This window comes from Mustela nivalis (genome assembly GCF_964662115.1).
Source record: "Mustela nivalis genome assembly, chromosome: 14".
NCBI lineage: Eukaryota > Metazoa > Chordata > Mammalia > Carnivora > Mustelidae > Mustela > Mustela nivalis.
In genome coordinates, this window is record NC_139033.1 from 82,112,501 (window position 1) to 82,131,955 (window position 19,455).

A 19,455-nucleotide genomic window follows, 5' to 3' on the forward strand; every position below is an offset into this window, starting at 1 on the left:
AGGCTTCTAGCAGCGCAGGGAACTTGGGTGTACTCATTCCTGTAATTGCTGTGGTGAGTATTAATTAACTGAGTAGTTTTAAACTTCAGATACTGTGCTTATATTTTTAGTGTTGCCTAGTGGTACACAGCAAATTTCTTAGCAAAATGCTCTTTGGAGGCCCAATGATTCTGTACATGTGGCTGTGTTTCTGCTGCCACCAGCTGTTCTATGACCATCTCACTTGTATGTGCCTGCTGTGGTCACACCCTCACTCCCATTCTCCGTGCTCTGCCTGAACCTCCTCACCGGTTGACTAGGAAACCCACTTTGGTTCTCTCTTGTGTGGCTCCTAGAGCTGAGGTGTGGCTCCAGGTTCGCCCTGTGTCTTCTGCCCTGCTCCAGTGCCTCTGAATAATAGTGGGCAGGCTCTGCTTCTATCCCCATCCTGCTCCCACAGGGGACACAAAGGGCTGGTTATACTTTGGAGCACAGCCCCACCCACCACCATGGTGGCAGCTCACAGTCTAGGCCCTGTCCTGTGCCACAACGTTCTTCATCTTGCCTTGTCTCAACCTGCAGCCTTTTCTTCCCAAATGACCTTTGTAGAAGTTGTTTTCCCTTTTCTCAGTTGTTCCCAGCTGCCACTCTTTTTTATTTATTTATTTGTTTATTTATTTATTTATCAGAGAGAGAGAGGAGTGAGAGTGAGCACAAGCAGACAGAGTGGTAAGCAGAGGCAGAGGGAGAAGCAGGCTCCCGGCTGAGCAAGGAGCCCGATGCGGGACTCGATCCCAGGACGCTGGGATCATGACCTGAGCCGAAGGCAGCCGCTTAACCAGCTGAGCCACCCAGGTGTCCCCCAGCTGCCACTCTTAAGCCATGGTCCCAGGTTCTAATATTTGTTTTCATCTCTGATTCTCTAACTTCCACTAAACCTACCTTCTGGTTAAGTCTTCCTTCTGCCTTCCAGTTCCTTCCCACCTTTCCCCAACCTCCGTAGTTTGAGTCTTGAACACTCACACATGTGTGCCTTCACATAGAACATCAGAGGGGTTGACCTCTGAGCTGTCAGGGTGACCCAGGGCTATAGAGGTCAGGCAGGTGGACAGAGAGGCACCTCTCCTGATCTCAGCATCTGTTCTTACTGCAGTCTGCGTGTTCATCTTTTGGAATCGGTGGACTTTAGGGGTCTGATTTTAGCTGGCCAAGGTGGATGAAAATGGGAGCTGACTGGTTTATTATCATTTGCCTTTAAGATGCCACAGGTTGCACTTTGTGGAGCACTCTGCCTCCATTCACCTTCCTTCAGCTTCTTCTTTTCTTTCCCGATCCCCTGCCCTGTAAGCGCTGATTGTGGAGCAGAAGCCAAGTTGCTTGTTCCCCTGCTGCATCTGTGTCAGGATAGTCTCCCTTGCCTGCGTGTGCTGGAGGGGGTGGGGGGCGGGCTTCAAGTCTGCCCGCGCCCTCGCTGCCTTCCTGTACTGGTGTCTCTTCCCTCTCCCTGGGGACCTTAACCACCTTCACACCTGCGATCAGGTGCCTCCCATAGGCTGTGAGGATTTGAGAACGGCCAGGACTCTCTGCTGCGGTATATTTCATCACTGTGTCCGTTGGTTTTTAAAAACATAAACTTTTTCACTTTATACTTAGTATTGGTTAGTGTACAGTTGTGTTTTAGAAGTACCATGCTACATAGATTCTTTGTTTGGCCTGGAGGGAAAAGTGAGGGGCATAAAGTCCATAGCACTCTCTCAGACCGTCGGAGGGGAGAGGAGCCAGCAGCAGGCTCCAAGAGAGAGCAGATTTTGGCAGCCTGGGGGCTTGTCTGGGGTGACACTCAAATCCCTGAATTCTCATGAATTCGAACACTAGAGTTCTCTGACCCGTGTGCCTGTGAGCTTTCAAGCATGTGTAGCTGTTGTCATTTAGAGTTTAATAACTGCATAGAAGAAATTGCAGGGGGCACTTTGCACTTTCTGGGAGTAGTGACCGATGAGGTTGGCTGGGAACACATAGGTGTTCAGGTCACGGAGGCCAGGGTTGGACTCCTGGTCCTGTGCGTGGGATCCTGGGTGAGCGTCACAACCTCTCTATGCCTGCTCTGCCCATAAAGCTTCTTGAAAAGATGAAGATGATCCTCTGAAGTGCCCATCTGGGTCAGTGTCAGCATGATTGTTAGCAACGATAGGCAAGCACACACTGACTTAAAATACTTTGTTTATCCGCTGCAGTGACCTTTTACATGAATAGAATAAGTATTGTAGTCTTAACAAAAGTTAATGGTTATATTATGGGGGAGGAAACAAATATTTGATTCTATTGCTCAACAAAGAGCACAGAGAATCATGGGATCTTACATTTGCCTTATGGTTTGCCCCTTGGACCCTCTAGGAAAAACTAGTTTCTACCTTTTTTTTTTTTTTTTAAATCTTTTCTTTTTTTCCTTTCTTTTGGAAGAAGATACTCCGGTTTGAATCTTTTGATGATTAATTGTCTCCCGGTATTTTGTTCAGTGGAAGTGCCAGTGGGTTTGAGGCAGGAAGCCCGGGTGTCTGTCCATATGCAGCTTATCAGTGACTTCTCAGTGACTTTAGGAGCCTGGGGGGCATCACAGGAGACTGAGTCATATGATCTATAAGGCTCCTTCAGTAGGTTTGGTGATCTTTGACCTGCAACTTTGTAGAATAGTGTCTCTTCAGGAGTAACACTGATTAAATCGCTTTTCTTAGTGTCTAGCCCTTTAGTTAATCAAGCACCAGAAAGAGTGTCTAATGCTTAAGAGTCCTGTGTGTTCCCCTGCTGTAAACTAGTGATTTGCCAAGCTATGCCTCCTGCTCAGAAAACACTTGTGCACTTCACTTAGAGCTCGTTTACCTGTGCCGCTCGTAATTTTTGTGGCCTTGGACAAGTTACTTATTCTCTCAGTGCCTATAAAGTTAGGTTTGTGGACTAACAGGGTTTAGGTCATGGACTCCTTTGAAACCCTTGCCCTCTCCTTCCATAGAAATGCATCTCTTAACAAGGTTTCAAATTTATTCTCTGGAAGTTGAGTGGGAGAAACCCGCCCAGGGCCCCCCAGTCAAGAGCCCCTGGGCTAGATACTCTCTCAAAGATAGTAACAAGGGACACCTGGGTGGCTTAGTCAGTTAAGCGGCTGCCTTCAGCTCAGGTCATGATCCCAGGGTCCTGGGATCAAGTCCTGCATTGGGCTCCCTGCTCAGCAGGGACCCTGCTTCTCCCTCTGCCTGCTGCTCCCCCTGCTTGTGCTCACTCATTCTCTCACTCTTGCTCTCTCTCTCTCTGACAAATAAGTAAAACCTTAAAAAAAAAAAAAAAAAAAGATAGTAACAAGAAGCCTTTATCTAGCTTATGCTAAGCACCAAGCACTGATGTAAATCCCTTTCAGTCATTAACTCACTTAATCCTTACAACAGTTCTGCAAAGTAGGTGCTGTTATTATCCCTATTTTTCTTTAGACTTTTTTTTTTTAAGATTTTATTTATTTATTTGACAGACAAAGATCACAAGTAGGCAGAGAGAAAGGAAAGTAGGCTCTCTGCTCAGCAGGGATGTGGGCCTCCATCCTAGGACCCTGGGATCATGACCTGAGCCAAAGGCAGAGGCTTTAACCCACTGAGCCAACCAGGCGCCCCTATTATCCCTATTTTACAGGTGGAGAAACTGAGGTACAGAACTTGCCTCAGAGTCCCACAGCTACTAAATGTCAGAGCCAGGGTTGGGACCCAGGAAGCCTGGCTCAGGGTCTGTGTTCTGAATTAATACACTAATGCCTCTAAACCTGGATCAGCTAGTTCCTGAAAGAGAGGGTCTGAGTGCATTCTGAGCGGATGTAGGTGAATGAAAAGCATGGAGGCTAGAGGGCCTTGGCCTGGGCCAAATCACAGAGGAGCCTGGGCTGGCTCCAGCAGAGGTGGGGCGGGCCACATTGGAAGGGAGATGGTCACCTTTTGGGTAGGGGACAGACATGGCAAAGAGCTATAGGCGGGGTTTTTAAGAGAGCCACATTTAGGAGTAGGAGGAACACGAGAAACCAGCAGCAGGACCAGAAAAGCAGGAACAAGCACCAGGAAAGGATAGTGCGGAAGTACACTGGAGAAGGAATTCAAGAAGTGGTGTGTCAGCCCGCTCAGGGCTCCCCTAGAGGTCTGGAAGTGTGATAGGCAAAGACGTAGCCTCCACCCTGCACTGGTCAGGAGATACAGGAGGCAGAGGTGTGGGAAGTTGGAAAGGAAGCAGGTGGAGAGGAGTTACCAACAAACAGCAGGGCCTGGGGCGGATCATATCTCCTCTGAGACCTCAGCTGTTTCTTCTGCCAAAAAGAGGGGATAACAGTGTGAACCTCTTAGTGTTGGTGGGAAGACTCAGTGATAACCTGCAGACAAACCCATCACAGTGGCCCCCTACAGTGGGGAGTGTGAGGTGCTCTCCTTTCTCTGCCACCATGACTAGTATTGGTCTCACTGAGTCAAAGCTCTCCGTGACAAGACTCTGTGGGTGACTCTGGAGTCAAGCCAACCTGTGCTCAAATCCTGCTCTACCCTGGCTGCAGAGAAGAGAAAGCCTCTCTTGCAGGGCTCCGGGGGTCATAGTTAGCTGCACACACAGCATTTATGATGCTCTTAGTGTTACTGCCTATAGTGCACAGCACTGCAGAGGCACCAGGAGCCTTGAATTCTGAGCAATCTTTTTGAATTTCACTCGTTTTACCCAAGTAGCGAAACATCAAGACATCTGAATGTCGCTTGCTTTCTCATACCAGACCCACTATGGGAGCTCGTCTCAGGGTCTCCCTGGTCCAGGGATGAAAGCCAAAGCATGTGCCCCACATGAAGACTGGCATTTCAGGAATTTCTACAAAGCCCCATCCACAGCATCTTTTCCTCCAGGATTTAGCAACATTCACCACGTCCTGATTCCGAGGAATATGCTTGCTGTGTAGCATCTGAATCACTGTGAAGAACTCAAATTGTTTTTTGTCCACCTCTGTCATTCCTGGGAATGTCAGCTATTTTGAATTTGACTTTTCTTAGTTACCTGAGCCTCAAAAAGTAGAGAATTATAGCAGACACACAGTAAAAGTGGCAATATTTATTTATCTCTAAGGTGGAAGGCATGGCCATGTGTACACACTGTCCTCTGGGCAGCAGTGAGGTGACAACAGAAGTATAGATGACTTTTAGCATCAGTTCACAAGGTTAGGCCTTGAGAGAATTAAGCCCTAACACCCAGGGCACCCCGTAAATGTCATGAGGTTGCTTCTGTCTTGGGCACCATCCTTGGGAGAGGATGAGAGAAATTAGTCCTGCAGCTCATTTCTGTATTCTGTGTCCAGATGAGCGCTGGTAATTTGAGTGATAGAGCCAAAAGTTCAAGAATGGGGACAGCAGGGAAAGGAGGTACACAGGTAAGCCCTCTATAGCTTTGCACTGAGGAGGCGGGAGGAAGCTGGTCTGTATGTTGCTGACACACCCTATGTAACAGCTGAATTATCACAGGTACGTTAACCTCTATGAACTGCTGGCCTTGTTCACCATGCTGAACAGATTCCGATGAGCTTCTCAGTCATTTGTAAATTTCTTCTCTGCTGTGGGCGACGATTTCAGAATGGTAGCATAAACCACGAAAGCCATGATGCCAAAACATCTCCATTCTCTTTGTTAGAATGGAACCAGGATTACAAGGTGCCCCCCGAGACACTTGAAATGCCCAGACCTCCACCTTAAGACTTGGTGGGGTTGGCAACTCTCCCCATGAAGAGCAGGCAGCTGGTACGGCGCTCATAGATGAGGAAGAGGAAGGGGCGGTCGACAGTGAAACGGACTTGGGTGGTCAGCGGCATGAACCCCACCGTGGTCATGGCAGCAGCTTGTGTGCCCTCCTCGTTCACCGTGATGGTTCCTTGGTGCTTGAACTATTTCAAAGTGGAAAGGAAAGTTGTCAGATAAGGTCAGTGGGCACACAGAGGGATAGACGATATAGTGGAGTCTCCTGTCATTCAGGGTGGAAATGCCACATACAAGGCACAAACCATAGCTGGCCAGAATGACCCTTGAAGGTCTCTCTCACCTCCTGCCAGATGCAGTAATTGCGCTCAGAGGCTGTGTCATATAAACAATTCATATCTCTAAACTCCAGCACCGCAGCCGCTCCTGGTGGTCGTCATAGTATGAGTGGTCTGCCAGCAGGATGGCAGCTACAGGCCCCGTCTCCTTCGCACACTGTAGGAGCACTGCCAGGAGGGTGGGGCCTGGATCTGCATGGGTTTTTTGGGACCGATACTCTCTTCTTTTTTTGTGAACTATCTATTGTTATTTCAAGTTCAGCATACAGGTCATGCACCTTCTCTGCATATATTTTAACGGGTCTTTCATGATTCAGCTGGGTGTACCTGATTCACAGATCGGGGCACACCTCCTCTCTTTCTGCAGTCAGCAGGAAAGAGGCTCACTCCCACGCTGCTTCCTAAAACAGATTACCCTGCCCACTCAGTGTCTGGTAGACTCAGCACTGCTGATGTGTGAAGTCAGATGAGGCAGGAGGGAGGCTTTGCTGGGGGCAGACGCTGGGGAGAAGTGTGGAAGGTGGACAAGGGGAGAGCATACCAGATCAACGGTGATCCTGTGGTCTGAGATTCCTGTCATATTGCTGTCTTTGTCAAACAGTGCCGTGACCCCCATTGACTTCAGGGCCTCCACCAGGTTGTAGTTCTTCTCCAGCTTGAATTTTGGCAGAAGCACTTCTCGAGTTCTGGGCAGAGAAGAAAAAGGGGCCCAGTTTTATTGAACCACAAGTTCCAAAAGAATCCTGTTTTTCCCTCAAATGTCCACAACCTTATTTTCCCCATCAACCCCAGGTTGCTTTTACCACAGAATGGGTGCAGCACTTCTTGAAATTAATATCCTAGTACTGTCAATTGAGTTTTTGGGAAAGAACATCCATTATAATTCCGGTTCCTTAAAATGGAGGCATTGTTAGTGCTAGGTAGTCATTTCCTCCATACTGTGGGGTTCACGGCCCGCTTTCCAGGTGAGCTCCAGAACTATACTGGTTTGTGGTTTGAAAGATATCTGAAATAATTATCTTGTTTGGGTCCTTGACTTTACACATTTCTTATTTTGTCAAATAAGCAGTTGAATATCTGATCAGTGTACAGAAAAAAGAACCCTTTGCCTGCTGGAAAGTGCTAAACTTTAGTTCTCTGTCCTTGTCTCAGCACGTTCAGTCCTTATGGATAAACAGCAACTACACTGCCCATGGGGCCAAGTCCAGCACACAGAGGGGATAAAGAGACATCAGACACAGCTGAAGAGTTTGCTTTCCTTTTGACAAGGAAAGCAAACTGTGTGCTTTACACACAGGAAACTTTTCCTTTCCTGTGTGTGAAGCAGCAAAATGGTAAAGGTGGTAGGATAATGTCTGCACAACCAGGACAGATCTAACTACTGGAGCCATCCAGCAGGGGTTGAGGAGGAGGGGGTATTCCTGGGGCTTAGAAGGCTGCCCATAGCTTGAGAGATGTCCTGAGCCAAGCCTGGAGGGAGCTTGAGCCGTGGTCCGGCTGGCATGCTGAGGGGCACTGAGCAGTGGGAGGAAAAAGGAAGAGGGACGAAGCAGGACATTTGGGGGACTGTGTCTGTGGGCCTGGCCAAGAAGCTGGGCTGTATCCTGTGGGGAGGTGCCCCATAGAGAGCTTCTGAGAAGAAGAGCTGGAACCAGTGGGGACGCTATTTGGAGGCCAGTGCCATGGGGCTTGAGGAATGGAATGGGCAGGCTGGTTAGGTCTTCCTGGCTCAGGGTGGAGGTCACAGACAGTGAGGTTAGGAAGGAGGTGGGTACTGAGGGGACATTTCTAAGGAAAAATTGACAGGGCCTGATGACTCATTGATTCCTTGGGCGAATACCTCCCTCTACGAGCCCTCTTCTGGGTTTGTTCCATTTCTCTGCATTCTTGTCACAAAAGGAGACCTGAACCAGATTCACATCTTAATATGGGCCTAGCCAGTTTCCAATAAAACAGCAATGTTACTTCTCTATATTTTCTGCCATGTTCCGCTAATAATCATAGTAACTACTTAAAACCTGTAGTTTTGACTCTGGAGTAATGAGAGAGGAAAATCACGAACAACATGTCCTGAATAGATTATGAGGCCTACAGCATTTCCTGCACAGGGAAGGAAGAGCTTATCGCAGGCACCAGGCACTGTGGTGGGTGCTCGGAGTCATTTTTCTAGGTCTCTCTGCAATCCTGGGAAGTCAGAATCGTGCTGCTTCTATGAGTGATGAAGCCAGGGCTCAAAGCTCTAGAGCAAGTAGGTGGCAGGGCCGGGATTGTTTCTGAGCTGGCTCTAAGTCACCTGCCCCCCACATCTGAAACTGTCATATGGTGGGGTGGGGGGCAGATGTGTCTCACAGATGCTGTCTGATTGCTTCTCACTGAGCAGGATATTTGGGCTGAATTAACAAGAGTGGCCCAAGATGGCAGTTCTTGGGTTTTTATGCACATGTCTCCCTTCTTTTTTTTTTTTTTTTTTTAAAGATTTTATTTATTTATTTGACAGAGAGAGATCACAAGTAGGCAGAGAGAGAGAGGAGGAGGAAGCAGGCTTCCTGCTGAGCAGAGAGCCCGATGCGGGACTCGATCCCAGAACGCTGAGATCATGACCTGAGCCGAAGGCAGCGGCTTAACCCACTGAGCCACCCAGGCGCCCCACATGTCTCCCTTCTTGAAATGACCAAAATTCCCAGTGTTTCTGGTCTCTCCCGCTTCCCAAAGATCAAAAGAGCAAACATTCAACCTCAAGTACCTGTTTGTCATGCTTTTCTGCCATCTCTCCACCACCTGGGGTGTCAGCTGGGTCTCGAGGGTCTTCATCCCAGAGAGCTTGTGCGGGACCACGATGAGCATGCTGATGCCCCCGACATATTCCAGCTGCAGGACATCGCAGTCCAGCTCCTGGTCATTTGCTGCCAGGAAGTTCCCCTTGGTCTGCATCATGGAAACTTTGACCACCTCTCGCTCATTCAGCCGGAAGTTGTGGTTGTGTGTCATTTCTACAGGGAATTTATTCACCCAGGATCCTGTAAAGTCAACAAGAACAGGGCTTTTCTTAAAATACCATTTAAAAGCCGAGGTCCATACATGTGAGCATGCATCAGAAACACCTGGAGGGCTTGTTCTGACTGCACCCCCCACCCCCGAGTCTCTGGTTCTGTAGGTCTAATTTGAACCAAGAACTTGCATTTCTAGCACATTCTTGCTAATTCCTGGTCCGGAGACTACACTTTGAGGACTGCTATTCCAAATGATTCCAAGGTCAGAATGATGACATACTCGTAGGAAGTATGATAATGGTAGAGAAGTTAGACTGGAATGAATTCTGGTTTAGATGAGGGAACTAACTAGTTGTTTGACTATAGCAAGATGCCAAATGTACCTGGACCTTTACTTGTTGACCTGTAAAATGAGCAGCTTTTTGCTCATGGCTGCTGTTTGAGCTTCTTTCCTCCCTTTCCACTCTGACTCCATCGGGACTAGAAGGATACACTGATGATGCCATCAGATCATCATGTCAGATTTGGGAATAATGCCGTGTGTCCAGGAGTAAGTGCACGTCTGTTTCATCTCTCAGATGCTAGTAACTATGATAATGGCTGCTGACTGACAACTGAGAACTGGCAGTGTGCCAGGCATTTGTCCAAGCATCTTTCCCATATCCTTCATTTCCTCTTCCTAGCAACCATATGAGATGCCTGTTTTTTTTATTATAAGCCTTGTTTTACAGAGGAGGAAACTGAGGCACAAAGAAGCAAAATAACTTGTTCAGGGTTTCTAGCTAGTAGGTAGAGCCACTGGGACGAGATAAGCCTCCTCCACGGCTTCTGGGGGGCAGATGCCCAGGGTCCTGGGATCGAGCCCTGTGTTATTAGGCACCCTTCTCAGCGAGGAGCCTGCTTCTCTGCTTCTCTCTGCCTGCTGCTTCCCCTGCTTGTGCTCACTCGCTCTCTCTCTCTCTCTCTCTCTCTGTCAAATAAATAAATAAAATATTTTTTAAAAAATCAAATTAGTAACACATTGAGGAACTAGTGATTAAAATTATATTTCTAGACCGTCATTTCTTTTGATAAGCATCCGTGATTTAAAAAAAAAAAAACAACCCTCCGTGAAAGATTGGGTGCTATAAGTATTTCATCCCTCTGATTCCAGTGGTAAATTAACTGACCATCCAACACGAGGGGAAAAGAATACACGTATGTTTGCCACTTTAACCCCTTGGCGTGGCACTGGTTACAATGTGCCAGAGGTTATAAACCGACTATCCTCATCATTCTGCAGTCCTTGATGGCGGGAATGGCTTGTTGCTGTGTTTCTCTGCCTGCTCCTGATCACTCGGCCAGCCTAGTGCAGAGGCACTCATGTCTGGGGGGCCCCCACAGACCAATGGATCAGGTGCTGCCCAAGTAACTTATACTGGCTGTTCTAAAGCTGTTCCTAAACATAGGTTAGTTGCTCACAGAAGCAGAATAAATGTCACTAGCAGTATCATACCTACCTAATAGATGACGTTGACATCTGCAGTTTTACTCCTTCAAGTTCATTGAGCTCTTGCCACAAAACAGGCTAGCACTGCATCACTCTGCCTTGCAGTGCTGCACACAACCCTGTCAGAGCAAGTGTTATCATCATCTCTAATAAAGGTGAGGAACCTGAGTCCCAGACACGTTGAATGACATGCCCAAGGCCACATGAATAAGAAGTGGGGAGGCCGGTGCTTAGTTTGCTCACTTCTATGCACTTAAGATCAGTAATAAAAAGTATATTTGGGGGGGGCGCCCAGCTCTTGATTTCAGCTCAGATCATGATTTCAGTGTGGTGAGATGGAGCCCCACTTCAGGCCCCGTGCTGGGTGTAGAACCTTCTTGTGATTCTTTCTCTCCTTCTCCCTCTCCTCCTCCCTGCTGCCTACATTCACACTGTCTCTCTTAAACACATATGTGTGTTCACCATATGTATGCATATATGGCATGTGTCTGTGTGTCTGTCACAAGCCTATTAGAGCCCCAGCCTTTGAATACCCACTACAAGGCCAGCAGTGCGCCTGGCATCTGAGAGGGAAACCCAGGGGTCTGGCTCAGCCTCCATGCCCCTCCTTTGGTCTTGGCCGCTTCAGCCTTACTTTGCCCATCTGGCAGAATGCCTGCCTGGCTTAGCTGCTGGAAGGCCTCGGGCCTCCCTCAGCAGCCCCACCACCCCAGAGTGGCAGCCAAGAGAGGATGCCTGTCCTTTGCCTCCCTGGGCTGCCATAACTAGTGCTACGCTAACTAGCAAGGCAGCATAGCCTCCCAGGCCTCAGGGACTGATTCTAGCTGGTGCCCACCAGGTTTTGGTGGCAGAGAGGAGAGTGGTTATATGTCACCATGAGTCATTGAGATGTGGACGTGTTTCTAGTGTCTGCCCTTTGGCTCTCTAGGCTTATAGAATGAGGTAGAAGTTTCTTCCAGTTCAAGTCCCAGTGAGGGTGCTGTGAATGAGGTCTGGATTTTACAAGTCCATTGCCCATTTACTTCCAGGATCCCAGGGGTCCTATGTCTATGTAGTGGCTTGGGGGTAGGGAATGGCCTCCTTGCTTGTCTGGCCCAGAATAGTTGTTCTGGAGATAATAATTTATTTCCCCACCTCTCCTTCCCATTAGTGCGCAAGGGTCCTAAAAGGAGTTGCAGGTATTAATGTTAGTCAAGCTGAACAGTTTTCAGACACCTGTCTTCAGCCTCTTGTCCATATTCCTGCTTACTGATAACTGGGAAAGGAGATGGGGAAAAACCCAAATCCAAGTTGGCCGAATGCTTAAAACATCTTTCATTTTTTTCTTCCAATTTAGCAAAGCGCTAGAGATGGCCTGCAACCTTGGCTCTGCCTCTTACTGGCTTTCACCATATATACATAATGTGCCCTGGGAGCATCATTTTATTTCTCTGTGCCTTGGCGGCTCTGTCTGTAAAATGAGATGCAAATAACAAGTTTCTGTGAGCATAGAGCACAGAGTTAGGGCTCAGTGTCAGCTGCTGCCATCGCCTCATCCTGATCTTCCCTGTGAGCTGACCTTGTGACTTGGTTTCCTGGATAAATCGAGCTAGAGAATATAGTTCTTGATGCTCAGTCCAGCTGCACACTAAAAGAATATGTCACAAGTTTGTTTTGAGAAACTTAAAGCGATTTCTTACCTTTAAAGTAGATGCAGTTTAGAATCATCATCTGAGTACCTGGGTCTATACTCTCCAGAGCGTCTTTTATGAGCCCCTTGGTGATCTTCAGAATGTGGTTATTGGTTTTCGATATGAAGGCAGGGTCTGAGAAGTCAGCCGCCTGGGCCTCTGCAAAGTAGTACTCTCTTACTTTTCTTTTGAAGTCATCCAGGATTGGAAATTGCTTCTGGACATAAAGATCATTGACCGACCGCAGTGTGTACCCAAAATTCCTTCTGAAGAGGCGATGAGTCAGCTTACGGAAGAGATTGTGAATGGTCATGATCTCATACTTGCTGCTGGCATTGACAAAGTCTTTGAAATGCAAAATCGAGTGCACTTGTTCATAGGTCTCCCCCCGCAGGCCGAAGGAAATCATACCCATGGCTGTGGAAATGCCCACTGGGGCTATGAAGATGTTGTCAGAAGAACGGGCCTGCTCCTTCAGTGCGCGGTAAAGGTTGAAAGCAAACTTGGCATTGAGGATGTTGAGACGCTGGATCCGGCTTTTGCCTTGGAAGAGCTGGAGGATGTTCCCAGCACCAGCCTCTGAATCAGTTGGCAAAACCGCATCAATGATGTCAATATAGTCATCATCTTCGCTGAATATCTTCTCTAGGTCCAGATAGTCCTCATCCTCCTCCCCCTCTGTGATCCAGTCGTTGGTGACCGTGTTTTCCTTGTGGAAGTCGGCAGGGAGAAGGGGCATGCTCAGGTTTTTGCTACTTAACTTCCCCCATTGGGGGTCTGCAGATGGAGAATCTTCCCCTCTATCAAGCTGACTGGTCAGGCTGTTGCTCCCACACATGGACATTAGGATGAGAGAAACGATGAGGGGTTGGAAAAGGTGTTTCATTTTGGCAGAGCTAAAGCTGGGAGAGAAAACCAGCGACAGGGTCAAAGGTGGGCTTGCAGACCAGCCACCGGCGTGCTCAGAGGGCAAGCCTCATAGCTTTGACCCCAGAAGATGCCCTGGGAGTGTCAGTCCTTAACCATTTTACCATCACACATCTTAAGAGAAGCTGGTGAAGATAAACAGATACCTAACATTTGTGTCGCTTTATAAACCTACCTGAAGGATCTGTGGGCCCCAACTTGAGAATCTCTTCTGCAAAGATTTACAACACTGCGACCATATAGATTCCTGCAGAGTCAGTGTTCCCAGGGAGTTTCTTTTTCATTCACTCACTGAACTTTGTCTCCTGTTTTCCAAACGACTTATTAGGCACTGGAGGCACCCCCACCAAGGGGCTCTGCCCACTAGACAGGGAACAGACATGCAGTAAAGCAGGGGGGTTCTCATAAGGACACTACCAAAGCAGGGGTGCAGAGCTGGGGTGTGGCCCTGCCTCCTGTGGTTGGAGCGGGCTGCCAGGAGAGCCTCACCAAGCTTCACTGGGAGGTGGGGCCTGAGTGGAGAGAGTGAAAAAGGCGTATAGGCCAGGCTTTCTGCAAACAGGTATTCTAAAGATACGTGAAATTTGTGTCATTATTTGGGGTTGTGCAATTTGCATAACATTTGGAATTTGTCATAATGCAGAGATCCTCTGAGTGCCCAGTGAGAGGTGGCTGGCAGCCTGTCTTTCCCCTGGAGCCCCAGAGGCTGTGAGGCTGTCTGGCTTACCACAGGTGTCCTACCTTCTCTCCATCTGTTCTTTGACTCCTGATGCTGTCAGGAGGACCTACTAAATCTTTTTTCCTGAACTGCTTTGAGCATGGGGTTGGGAGTAATCTTACCAGCTCTATAAGGTCTGTGTGAGAATGATGTTGGAAAGCTCTCGCTTGAAGGCCTGAGGGGAAGTCCCTTTATTTAAATAAGATGAATTCTGGGCTGCCTGGGTGGCTCAGTCAGTTAAGCGTCTGCCTTTGGCTTAGATTATGATCCCGAAGTCCCAGGATCGTGCCCCATGTCCTGCTCCCGGCTCAGCAGGGGAGTCTACTACTCCTTCTGCCCCTCCCACCGCTCATGTTCTCTCTCTCAAATAAATACAGTCAAATAAATAAGGTTTTACTACATATACTGTGGTAAGCCTGTCTTTACCCATTCCCTGCCTTATTCCAAGGAAGGACCTGTCATGTCTTGTCAGAGCAGTTTTACCTGCCAAGTGGCTTTTTCTCTCTTTTGCTTACTTCCTGCCTATAAATTGCATCCTGGGTAGATGAGCTATTATTTGATGTTTCTGTGTTTCACCAGGACAGCAGTGGTAGGCATTTATAATGTTATACCATCGTATGTGATCCCAGTGTCACTTCTGAACAACCTGGGAAGAAGAACTGTATCTTGTCATGTTTGTTGTGTGTGTGGAACCATCTCCCGTTAACTAGATATTGGAGGACCAGAGTATCTGGTTCCAGTCCAGGCCAGATAAGAATTACTGGTGTCTGTTCAGTAAACATTTGGACTTGTTAGTCTGAATTTGGGCCTAGGTATACAGATACCCAACTTGTGATGCTCTCAGTTTTGTTGATGTTGATGACAGCAGTGACTCTTTTTTTTTTTTTTAAGACTTTATTTATTTATTTGACAGAGAGAGAGGCCAGCACAGAGAGAGGGGGAAGCAGGCTTCCCACTGAGCAGAGAGCCCGATGCGGGCCTTGATCCCAGGACCCTGGGATCATGACCTGAGCCGAAGGCAGAGGCTTTAACCCAACCACCCAGGCGCCCCCATCAGTGACTCTTGATAGAGATTTGCTGGATGCCAGGTGCTGTGCAAGGAATTTAATCTATGTAACTTAATATCATCCTTCCAGCATTTTATATACCAGGATCCTGAGCCTTATGTCACTGTATGACTGTTTGTGGCAGTGGAGCCTCTGCGTTTTTGCCTCCGAGCGCTAGAACTGGTTTCCCTGCCCACCCACCTCCACATCACCCCCATCTTCCTCCTTGGGTCTTTCCCAGCCGTACCATGAAAATAATCAGCTCAAATGCTGTTCTAATCACCACTGAAAGACTTACAAATCACACACTTTGGAGGGAGCAAGTCACCTCAGTTTCTGACTGAAAATGTCTGTTGTCTTTTCCAACCCCACAGCCTCCCTCTAGCATCCAGCCGAGGCTGCGGTGCTGTACACTTGGCCCAGGCATGAAAAACCATTTCTGACGTGTCTGGCTGGAGGTAGAACTGGGTCAGTTTCCAGATAGAACTGGGCATGGATATTGACAGCAATACACTGTAAAAAGTTAGAAAAGAAGAAAGCGAGCAACTTGAAGTCTCCTTGCTAGGTTGCACTTAGGAAGATCCTTCTCAGGCAAAGACAAGGTTAAAAAAACAACAACTTGAATAAATAGGAGTTCAGGAAAAGGAATCTGAGACCAGATAAGGAGGCAGAGGTGAAGATGTTCATGTTTTTTATCCTGTGTTTATATAGTGTATTTGGAAGCTTCTTATACTCTGTATAAGATGCATTATGTGATGAAAAGCCAAAAATAGTGTTCAGTATTCCCTTTTCAGAGGAAAGAGAAAAAAACTCTTACATTTTCTCTGAACTGAAATTAAGGATCTAAAAGGTTAGTCTTGGTGCCTGGGTGGCTCAGTTAAGCGTCTGCCTTTGGATCAAGTCATGATGGTCCTGGGATCGAGCCCCACATCAGGCTCCCTGTTCAGTAGGGAGTCTGCTTCTCCCTCTCCCTCTGCTTCTCCCCCAGTTTGTGCTCTTCCTCTGCCACATTAAATCTTAAAATAATAATAACAAAAGGTCAGTCTTCCTGTCATTCTGCCATTTAGTATAACAATTTTATAAGACACTTTATTTTTTTTTAAAGATTTTATTTATTTATTTGACAGAGAGAAATCACAAATAGACGGAGAGGCAGGCAGAGAGAGAGGAAGGGAAGCAGGCTCCCTGCTGAGCAGAGAGCCCGATGCGGGACTCGATCCCATGACCCTGAGATCATGACCTGAGCCGAAGGCAGCGGCTTAACCCACTGAGCCACCCAGGTGCCCTGACACTTTATTTTTTTTTTTTTTTCTCTTAAAGATTTCACTTATTTATTTGACAGACAGAAATCACAAGTAGGCAGAGAGGCAGGCAAAGAGAGAGAAAGGGGGGACGCAGGCTCCCTGCCGAGCGGAGAGCCTGATTCGGGCCTCGATTCCAGGACTCTGAGATCACAACCTCAGCTAAAAGCAGAGGCTTAACCCCCTGAGCGTCCCAGGTGCCTATATATAAGACATTTTAAAACTATCACTAGGTTATATTTAAATCCTGGTGACTACTTTTGAAGAGAAGCAATATTTTTTAAAGGAAAATCATTCAAAAGTTTGCCTTTCTGAGAACTTTATATGGTGCTTTCTCATGCCAGTAGTATGGAGCAAGGTTGGCCTTTTTGGTTGCACATCAAAGCATAACACCTGGATACCTCAGTCCCTCCTGGCTATGTCTTCAGGCCCAAAGAAGGCAGATATGATGGGGGAGAAGAGACTGCTTGAAGTTTTAAAAACCTTTCATTTTGAAATAACTGCCAACATTAGAAAAGTTGAAAAACCGACATAAGTGTTGCCTAAGTGGCTCAATCATTAAGTGTCTGTCTTCAGCTCAGGTCATCGTCACGGGGTCCTGGGATTGAGCCCTGTGTTGGTCTCCCTGCTTGGCAGGAAGCCTGCTTCTCCCTCTCCCACTCCCCCTGCTTGTGTTCCCTCTCTCACTGTGTCTCTGTCAAATAAATTAATAAAATCTTAGAAAGAAAAGAAGGAAGGAAGGAAGGAAGACCGACCTAGAGAACAGCCCCTGTACGCCCTTTTCCCAGATTCACTAGCTTTTGTATTTTGAACAGTTGCTTTATGGCTTTCTCTCCATATATACACATCTGTGCGTATGGGTGTGTACACAGGCAGGCACACACATAAACTTTTTTTTCTGAAACCTTTGAGAGTAGGTCACTTTTGGCGTGTCGCTTTAACTTTTAATTCAAATATATCACGGAAAAATGTCTAAGGACAGAGATATTTCATGTACCATCATAACACCATTACATACTTAAGATAATTTAACATAGGTACAATACTTTCCTATTCTAGTTCCTATTTCAATTTTGTCAGTTGTGTCAGTAATGTTACTGACAGAATGTTATATTAGGCAGACTAAAAAACAAAACCATTTTTCCATTTTTAAAACAGTGTAGAAAGCTTTTGAATTTGTAGTTTGATAGAGAAATGCATGTTATCCATCTCTAACCATTGCAAATAAGAATTTAAAATCGGCAGAAATGTTAAAAACCAAACTCACCTCTGTGCTTCTGAGAAGTGGTGTTGCAGAGATGAAATGAGCCAAGGTCACCAGCGGGGTTTCAATGTGAACTTTGGTGCTGGGCCGGTGTTGGGTATTTTTCAAAGTAAATATGTCCCAAATCAAATACCATTCAACTAGCTTTGTCAGCACAACCCCCCTCGGCTGGGTCTTTGATCTCTGCTGAGTGACTTCTGACTCCTCTGCTCTAGTTCTGGTACAGCTAGTGTTTTGAAGGCATGACTGTCATTGTGTCAACGTGCTTGTGGGCTCAGTCCTTGCTGAAGCCACCACATAATGAGGCAGTCCTCAGAGCTGTAGGGGCTGGGTTGCATTGGGGGTAGCTGTAATGCTCCCCTAAAAGCAGAGGCCCACTCATCTGCCTTCCAGCTTTGGATTCTCCCACTCAGGTGATCTGGCCGTGGTCTGGTCTCTAGGCCTGATGTGGCTGCTAGGCAGGTGTCCCCATGCTTCCATGATGTGTCCCTCTGTAAAAAGTAGAAGGGAGAGAATGTGATCAGTGATCTCTAGTATAAGGAGAACTTGGTACAGAACTTTCTTCAGCTAGGTCTCACTCACTGTGTTCTGTGCCAGGCTGCAGTCCAGCTTCCTTAGCTGTTACAGGACAGATAGGGTATTACTAAACAGAGCTCCCCAAACTCCGGCCCATATGGCATTCACAGGGATCTGTGGAGCTAATATCACCCTTCATTTTTTTTTTTAATATTTTTTATTTATTTGAGAGAGAGGATGAGCACGAGGCAGGGAGAGGGTGGAACAGAGGGAGAGAGAAAAGCAGGCTCTCCATGAGCAGGGCGCCTGATATGGGGCTGATCCCAGGACCTTAAGATCATGACCTGACCCTAAGACAGATGCTTAACCAAATGAGCCACCCAGGTGCTCCTGGGATCACTCTTTAACATTCATTTTAAATTCTGTAATCTAAAACATTATTACTAGAATATTCTGGATTGTTTGGAAGACCAGCTTATCACAGAGCGTTCCTCCCTGATTTTGGTACCCAAGAGTGTGTTTGTTACCCAGAGTCCCTCTGATGGAAAACAGGACTCTCTGGGGACTCTCTTAAGTGTGTGAGAAGCCTGTAGGGGGCGTCTGTGTGTTGTTCATTTTGAGAAATTTCTGGCGTGTAAAGAGGGCTATATCCGTTGTGTTTTTTTTTTTTTTTTCAAAGATTTTATTTATTTATTTGACAGAGAGAGATCACAGGTAGGCAGAGAGGCAGGCAGAGAGAGAGGAGGAAGCAGGCTCCCTGCTGAGCAGAGAGCCCGATGCGGGACTCGATCCCAGGACCCTGAGATCATGACCTGAGCCGAAGGCAGTGGCTTAACCCACTGAGCCACCCAGGCGCCCCATATCCGTTGTGTTTAAGAGTTGACAGGTGTGGCTGGATTTGGGTCCAGGTCAGCCAGCATTCAGTAGCTGTGGTCACACACCGCTTTCTCAGAACCTCCACTCCTCCTGCTCAACACTGGGACTTCAGCATGGGCACCATCATGCAGGCTCAGAGAGGCCCTTCCCTCTGCACAGACTCCTCCCGGGCCTGATAAACCCCATGTGATCTACTCTTGGCCCCTCCCTCCATTTCCACCTTGTTCTCACACACTCTGAGCCCGGCCCTTCTTGGAGCCTTGGCACTGGGTGCTCTTTCTGCAGAGTCTTCCCTTAGGCCCACCGCACAGCTGTTGTGCTCCCACCATCTGTTCTGGGTTTCTCCGAGGCTGTGCTGGCCACGCTGGTGGGAATCCCACCTCCCACCCTCTCTGTTCTCTCTGAGCTGAGGACAGTAGTTAAACCTGCTGCATAAGGTTGCTGTGAAAATTAGATGAGATGCTGAGATAATGTACAGAAAGCACAGAGAGTTGCGCCCAGCACTTGGTCAATGCTAGTAAACCTTTGCTATTGTCTCTTTCACCATATGGAGTTTATTCACAGAAAATATCTGGAAGGAGATGCAGCCAACTC

The 19,455-nt window shown here is 47.4% G+C and overlaps 2 protein-coding genes across 2 annotated transcripts in view; one reads left to right on the forward strand and one right to left on the reverse strand.

The window, feature by feature from the left end:
• PI4KA (phosphatidylinositol 4-kinase alpha) overlaps window positions 1-19,455 on the forward strand; it is a 118,556-nt gene that overhangs the window by 52,949 nt on the left and 46,152 nt on the right. Inside the window, exon 19 of the mRNA XM_082697647.1 lies at window positions 3-53. Coding sequence (XP_082553773.1) covers window positions 3-53 — 51 coding nt within the window. The remainder of the gene's footprint in view (window positions 1-2; window positions 54-19,455) is intronic.
• SERPIND1 (serpin family D member 1) lies at window positions 5,072-17,569 on the reverse strand. The gene is made up of 5 exons (XM_082697714.1): window positions 17,473-17,569; window positions 12,223-13,115; window positions 8,808-9,081; window positions 6,606-6,750; window positions 5,072-5,914 (listed from the first exon to the last, which is right to left on the reverse strand). Exons 2-5 carry the CDS (start codon window positions 13,097-13,099, stop codon window positions 5,723-5,725), a joined length of 1,488 nt encoding a protein of 495 aa, XP_082553840.1. The 5' UTR covers window positions 13,100-13,115; window positions 17,473-17,569; the 3' UTR covers window positions 5,072-5,722.